The sequence below is a fragment of the Pistacia vera genome, unplaced genomic scaffold, assembly GCF_008641045.1.
Source record: "Pistacia vera cultivar Batoury unplaced genomic scaffold, PisVer_v2 Contig154, whole genome shotgun sequence".
Classification (NCBI taxonomy): domain Eukaryota; kingdom Viridiplantae; phylum Streptophyta; class Magnoliopsida; order Sapindales; family Anacardiaceae; genus Pistacia; species Pistacia vera.
In genome coordinates, this window is record NW_022195619.1 from 731,901 (window position 1) to 739,695 (window position 7,795).

Consider the following 7,795-nt stretch of genomic DNA (forward strand, 5'->3'; position numbering starts at 1 on the left):
AAAATTTCAAAATATAATCTCTCATAGAATAAAAGAAGGTTCATATAATACACCCCAAATTCGAGATTCCATATTTCCTCAAAAAATTAATCTAAAAGTTTTAACTATTAGATAATGTTATAAGTCTAACGTCGATCAAACACTAAAATCAGAATTTATGTCTTTGTCTGGAACCATCTAATCTAAAGTTAAAAGTGCAGTAATACAACATTCGGAATACTGAAGTTATGATCTTATACCCTTCTTAAACACCTACCTAAAAGTTTAAAATAACAACAATAATACAACATTAAACTATTTCTTTATCTTGAAGAGCTATGATATGTGTTTTTTTTTTTTTTTTTTTTTTTATATAAAATGTTTTGTGCTTTGGTTATGTCACAAATCAATGTTCATTTCCATCCTATATAATATAATATATATATTATATAAATTGTTCACACATTTATATTCATAATCTTGCCCCAGAAGTCTCACAGAATATAAAGAGAGAATCTTATGGCATAAATTTGAATTCAACTCTTTAGTTCGTTCATCAATCTAATCTTGCATCTCTCTTTTCAGATTTTGCGTGTCTGTTGCGTAGCTTCTCTTCGCTTTTAAATACTCAATAATGGAATGAATTTAGCTTCACTTTCTGATGCTAACACAGCCCAATTCCTGTAGTTTCCATTTTCAGAGATTGAAGTTTTTCTTCCATTCTGTAAATGAACTCTCAGAATATCAATTTCCAGGACCGATTTCGTCAGAAACAAGCGATGAGTAATGACTGCAACATTGAATTCGCCAATTATTCCACCTCCTATTTTGCTTCTCAACCGTCCTGGAACCTCAGAATCAATCACGGGCAGGCCCTGGATGGAGCTTCCGAGCAGCAAAACCTCAGCCCTGCAAGATCTTCCAGTGCCATCCTCGGCCGGTTCGAGTCTCCGGCTTCAGCTTTTTATGCAACCGATCGGTTCATGGGGTTTCCTCAGTTTGATTCTCAGCCAGGAAACAATCCTGTTTGTGACTCAGACTTTCCTTCATATCAATCTTCCGGGGAAAACTTTTCTGGAGTTGTTTCATCTCAGGAACCTGGAGAAAATATCGAACTCCGGAACGCCTTGCAATCAACGCTGAAATCTCAGAAGTATTGTGGAAATCTAGTTCACAGCAATGAGATTCTTGGCAGCAAGTTTTCTTCTCCTAAACAAATCAAGATGTTTGGAGGTGAAGCGGTTAAGATTCAAGATCAAAGAGTAAATTATTATTCTCCTTTCAAGAATTTGATTGATTCATCAATAGACTAGCTTCGATTACGGCTAATATTTTTTTTTTTTTTTTCCAGATGAACTATACTTCTCATCAGGAGAAGCAGTCTCCAAGGTATTCTTTTGGAGGTGTTTCGGTTTCCTCCGGAGGTTCGGTTTCATCGGGGGCGGTACTTTCGAGCAAAACTCGAATTCGATGGACTCAGGATCTACATGAGAAGTTTGTTGAGTGTGTGAATCGCCTTGGCGGTGCAGAGAGTTAGTATTGATTGATTCAAGCTCTTTTACGCGACAACTTTATCTGTCTGTTTACTAATTGGATTGATTGAATTCATTGTAGAGGCCACTCCGAAGGCGATTCTGAAGCTGATGGATTCTGAAGGGTTGACAATCTTTCATGTCAAAAGCCATTTGCAGGTATTGATATTGTGTTTTTAGAAATTTGAAGATTCTTTATATCTTGATTGGATTTAATTTGAATTTTTTTTCCTTATGATTTGTAGAAATATCGGATGGCCAAATACATACCAGAGTTTGTAGAAGGTAGATTTTGATTAGAATTTTGTTTTTTTTGAAGGGTTTTGTTGTTTACTAATGTTGAGATGTCCGTTGTTAATTTATAGTTTTGTTTTGGTTGACATTTTTTTAGCTTCAAAAGAAGTTAAAAAAAAAAAAAAAAACAAAATTGAATTGTCATTAGATACTATGCCTATGTGTGATGGATTCAGATTATCACAAGTTCTTGTATTGGATATTTTTCTAATATGTTAGTCTTTTGGGTTAAATACTTTGGAACTTCTAAATTGGAGTGATCACAAACCTCTTCGGATGGCTGTAACCATCTCAAATTCCACAAAATTTATAAAATTGATTTATAAGTACATACAATTTTAAAATTTGAAATATACTTATTGTTCTTTGACTCCAAACACGATTTCTTAGTTTGATTTCCGATTGCCCTTGCTAATAGACTAGTCTTTTGTGTTGGATTGCCCTTTTTCAGGTTGGATAATTAGACCTTTGACATCTTTCAATCGATATATGTCATTTGCCTTTACATCTAGTTTGTTTATTTAAGGGAACTAGAGAGATTAATTCATATTACAATTTAACATTATACTTCAATGTTCTATTAAGATATGATTTGAGAATTAATGACTCTTCAGCTTGGCTTTGATTTGTAAATACCATTTTCTATTGCAGGAAAATCAGAGAAAAGGTGTATTCTGAATGATGTGTCTCAACTTGATGTCAAAACGTAAATTCTGCATGGCACATTGCTCTTAATTAAATTACTGAAAAGAAAATTGAATCCCCTATTCACTCTATTTGCTCACATAAAACCTCTTATTCTTTAAACAACTTGTCAACTCTCTCTTGGCAGCGCCTTGCAGATCAAAGAGGCTTTGCAACTTCAGTTAGATGTCCAGATGCGTCTCCATGAACAGTTAGAGGTATTTCCATGAACTATTCTTTATCACAATTACGTCCATTCTTACTTACCAGCTTAAGCTTTTTAACTTTGTCTCAATAGCTTTCTTATGGATGCCAGTGGGGGTCTTGTTACATATATAACTTAAATACTAATGTTCCGTTCTTACTTATTAGTTTAAAGTAGATTTAAAGGCTGAGATAATAAATATATCTATCAAACTGTGCAAATACTATTAGGTTAAGCTTTTAAACTTTGTCTTAGTGACCTTTTGATTTATGCATGTGAGCGACTTATTAGAGACTATTGTTCGATTCTTTTCTATTAGCTTAAAGTAGATTCATGGGCGGAGATAATATTTACCAAACTTCACAAATAATAATGTTTGATTTTTACTTGTTACCTTACACCGTCTTATTGACTTTTTGATTCTTATGAGTTTAAATTGTTTTTCATGTTTAGATTCAGAGAGATTTGCAATTGAGAATTGAAGAACAAGGGAAGCAACTTAAGAAGCTATTTGACCAACAACAGAAAACAAATAAGGGCAACTTGAAGACAACTCAAAACTTGGATATTACACTTGAAGAAGATCCATTATTTAGCCTTGAAGATGTTGAGGCTTCGATTGCAGAAAATTCAGGAAATATGCATTTCCCATCTAAGATTAATTAGGTCATAAATCACAAATAATTCGACATTTTTCCTACAGAATTAGATATGGAATAGAATTTCTAGAAATGTTACACTCTCTGTGAAATAATAAAAAATCAAAGTCTATTGCATACTCGAAGTAAAGAAATTATAATTTTTTCCTTTGTAGTTATGAGTTTTTCCAAAAGAAGTAAATACATTTTACACTTTGAAACTTTGGAGTTGATATATTATAATGTTATCAGACGGATTAACTCTATTTTTTAATTATTAAATTTTGTTCATGGTTGAGGCCTTGAGGGTCTTCAAAGGAACTATTGGGCTATGGAGCCCAATTACTTGAAAGTGGACTAGCCTTGGGATGAACCATCTAAATGTAGCTCCAGTCCCTTGTCTAACTATTGGGCTAGAGAGCCTAAATTCATGAAAGTGGACTATCCTTGGGTTGACTCATCTCAACAATTTTATTTCATGATTAATGCCAATTTTATACTACCTTTTACACATTTTTTATTACATCATGATTACTTTACTAATTATTTTTAATTAAAAATATTATAATAGAATTATTATTAGTAAAATGGTTATTATGTAATGAAAATGATGTAAAGGATGACGTAAAGACAGTATTACTCTTATTTTATTTTCTTTTTTTATAATCCAACAAACTATAACAGTTTTCTTTTTGTTTAGAAGATTGTTAATTATCAAAAAGACTAGTATCTTAGGTGATGCTGCTTACTTATCGGTCGAAACCTTACTCATTTCTATCCAATATAGGATCAGAACGACAATAAACGTTGAATTAAAACTCTAAAACTATATTTTATTTAGGATTTCAACTCAAATGATAATAATTATCGATCTGGAAACATTATAAACAACATAAAATCACATGTCATTCAACACCAAAATTTGTCACAATAAAGATGAAAGTACTATAATGTTCAAATTATGTCGTCATGATTTCTAACCCATATAAAAATGTTGACATTCTTTCCGATTTTTATTTTTCTCAAGGCCCCATGAGAGGAATCCCAATGTTAATTTACTATAGAATTGGATAATCGGATTCATGAAACACCACTATCAGAATATGAATCTCTTTCCACCTGACAAAATTCTCATCAGAATATAAATCTTTTGATGCAGAAATCATCCATAAAAACTAAGTGGATATAATAGTGGGGATAGTACAAATATTTTACAAAATTGAAAGTCATATTTATTGAGTACTTGTACTATTTTATGTACTACAACACCATTGCATTAAAATTAGTACAAGTATGGCCCCGACCCGTATGGGTTTATTATATATTCATATTTTTACTGTGGTCTTATATATATATATATAATTAATGTTACCAGAATGAGGATATTTATTTATTTATTTTTATTATTATTATTTTTTACAAATAAAACTCTTGAGGAAATGAAAAGAGGTTTTGTCTTCACAACCAACACACACAGAAAGCTATCCAACTCTTGAGCACGGAAATTTACATTACTCAAACACAAGCCATGGAGCAAGAAGGAGGAGGATCACAACAACATCAACAAAACCTGAAGCCTTTGCAGGATTTGGCTACTGTTATTTATCTAAACAATGATCAAAGCGACATCAATTTTCAACAACAATATGGTCAGCAACTTGGAGAAACTCCTGCTACTTCAGGAGAGAATTTTTCTGGAAACTTTACAGAGCAAGACACCTTGGAATCTGTGGTGAAGCCTCACTTATTTTCTGGGAACTTTTCCCGCAATTTTCCTGGAACTGGCCTTCCTTATACTCCTGATAGCAGCCAAAATATGATCAAAGTAAGTTCAAATCTTTGAACCCTGTGCCAGAACAAAGTTTTTTTCGCTCAAATCGACTAATAGCTAGCTTATATTCATAATTCTTGCATTTTATTACGCTGCCTTTAATCTGCACGTTAAAAACTTCAGAATGTACATTTTTTTTTTTTTTAAAAAAAAATTCTCGTAAACAACAGTTAATTCCTGTTGTAGCTGAAAATGAAACTCAAATTTTAAGTGAGTGATAAATATACGGATTGTAATTTATCTTTCATAATAATCTTTACGATCTCAGGAAAGCTTATTTCGTCCGCAAGAAATGCAGTCTTCTGAGTTTGTTTCAATTGCTTCAAGTAAGAAACGAATAAGATGGACTCAGGATCTCCACGAAGAGTTTTTGCAGTGTGTTTATCACCTTGGAGGGGCTGATAGTGAGTTCTAATTAATTGAAAATTAATGAGCCTTGCTCCTTAATTTAATTTTAATTTTTTAATGGCATTTTTTTTTCATTAAATTAATTGATCATATATATAGAGGCAACACCAAAGGCAATATTCAAACTGATGAAGAAACCAAGTGAATTCACCATCACTAATATCAAAAGTCATCTCCAGGTATTAATTAATTCATTAATTAACTAGCTTCATAGTTAGTTCTTTTAATTTCTTTGTTGTCTTCAGAAATATCGATCAGAAAACTGCATGTCAAATTCTGCACAAGGTAATTTCTTTTCCATAATTTTTACTATAATTGTTTCGAACATTATTTAGATTATTGAACCGAACATATTTTTAACCATTTAAATGTATTAATCTAATAACACAATATTGCTTCAAATCTACATTAATGCAGAAAGAAGTATCGAAGAAGGAGATTGTATTAGTGATATACCACAACTTTACAGTAAAACGTAAGTAAAAATTCTTGATATAATAGATATGATTTCAATAAAAAAATTATTTATGTATTTAATTGTGGAATTAAATTTACATCTCAGTGGCAAGCAAATCAGGGAGGCATTGCAACTGCAGATGAATATACAGAAGCAGCTTCATCAACAGTTAGAGGTATGGCTTCTCTTAATGAACCCTTCTTATTTATTTATTTATCAAATTTCTAACGTATTAATAGGCATTGGATTTTTTTTTTTTTTAAACTTAAATACATAAGAATCTATTTTTTTTTGTTAATCTTTTATTGAATTTCTAAGCATTGAAAATGTATGGATTTTTTTACTAATATTATTTTTAAATAATGTTTTCCCTTTTATGGCTATTTAGTGTTTGGCTTTTCATTTTATATATCAAGTGTATCATATTATTCATATATTAAAGTAACAAAATTCTATTAGGTCGATAGTTATTATAAAATAATATTTATTTAGTACATGATGCATAAATATTGAAGATTTTTTTATTTTATTTATTTTTTAGTATTCTTTACGAAATTATAATTGATCACTTTTCTTAAGACAGATTCAAAGAGATTTACAGCAGTTGATTGAGGAACAAGGGAAGCAAGTGAAGAAGATGGTTATGGAGAAGCAATTAAAAGCAAACAAATTAAATACAAGTTGATACTTTGAATTGATGCATCATTAATGAAAATAATCTAATGTAATGTAATGAAATGAATTATTAATTATGAGACTTTAATGAGCTTGAGAAAGTTATGTAATTTTTAATTAAATAGATTAATAGTAAATAGATAGATGATATGATATTTTAATCCCATCAAAACATCTATGATGACTACTCTTAAAGTCTAACAAATTGTATCTCTACTTATTATACAAATTAAACTTAGAGTTTTGAAAACTAATATGGTTAATTATCTCACAATCTCGTGTAATTCATTTTACGTTGATTAATTTAAAAGTACATGTATAAAACTAGTTGATGATTACTTTTATGGTGTATTTGGTTGGGCGTAATCTTCCATTATTCCAATAATGTTATCTTATATTACTGACATTATTATATTTAATTGTTAAATAATAAAAAAATTTGGTAATCCTCAAATACTAATAATAACTATTGTAGGTTATATAGGTAGTAATATTAATACTCTCTATTTTTTAAGTATTCTAAGATTATCTGGTAATTTTAATTTTATTATAATTTACCTCTAATTATTAAATATTTTGAACAATAATACTCTTGTTTTGAAAACAATTGCAACGAATATTCATGAGCTATTTTAATCTTATATACAAAATTTTTAAGATATTATTAACCTAGTATTTCCACCAAATTACATCCTCAAATTAATACGACGAAATAACGATCAAACATGAGGGGAGGTAGATCAGGTGCTGGTAACTGGGGAGCCCAAACATTGCCGAAAAGTGAGCGAAATCCAGTTGAACTTTGATTCTTCAATATTATTGCCTGTAAATTTTCATTGGGCAGTGATCTTTGAACCCTCCGAATTTGATCAATTGCCCCCATTTAAAGGGTAAATTTGTAATAAAATGTAATAATAAATGGTACTTAATCAAAGGGTGGGTGTACTAACAAAATTCTCACTTTTGCATTAAAAAAAAAAAAAAAAATTACTATTTTTGTCTTTCACTTCAATGCATTAAGATCTCTAATGTAGTAATATCCAACATTCTTCTTTCCCATTTTCCTTCTAATGAACATATCTATTGTTTAAG

At 30.3% G+C, this 7,795-nt stretch overlaps 2 protein-coding genes across 3 annotated transcripts; both read left to right on the plus strand.

The window, feature by feature from the left end:
- The first annotated feature begins 496 nt into the window (after positions 1-496).
- Positions 497-3,543, plus strand: LOC116124646 (probable transcription factor KAN3). The gene is made up of 7 exons (XM_031410370.1): positions 497-1,241; positions 1,331-1,511; positions 1,594-1,670; positions 1,757-1,796; positions 2,457-2,511; positions 2,638-2,707; positions 3,148-3,543. The coding sequence occupies exons 1-7, from the start codon at positions 708-710 to the stop codon at positions 3,358-3,360; spliced, it is 1,170 nt and encodes a 389-aa protein (XP_031266230.1). The 5' UTR covers positions 497-707; the 3' UTR covers positions 3,361-3,543.
- A 1,235-nt stretch (positions 3,544-4,778) lies between these two features.
- On the plus strand, positions 4,779-6,761 carry LOC116124605 (myb family transcription factor PHL5-like). 2 transcript variants are annotated; one of them, XM_031410337.1, is made up of 7 exons: positions 4,779-5,157; positions 5,432-5,567; positions 5,671-5,750; positions 5,817-5,856; positions 5,989-6,046; positions 6,134-6,203; positions 6,608-6,761. In XM_031410337.1, the coding sequence occupies exons 1-7, from the start codon at positions 4,861-4,863 to the stop codon at positions 6,638-6,640; spliced, it is 714 nt and encodes a 237-aa protein (XP_031266197.1). In that variant the 5' UTR covers positions 4,779-4,860; the 3' UTR covers positions 6,641-6,761. The 2 variants fall into 2 exon arrangements, with proteins under 2 accessions (XP_031266197.1, XP_031266196.1); XM_031410336.1 differs by having other exon boundaries at positions 6,612-6,761.
- The last annotated feature ends 1,034 nt before the right edge of the window (positions 6,762-7,795 follow it).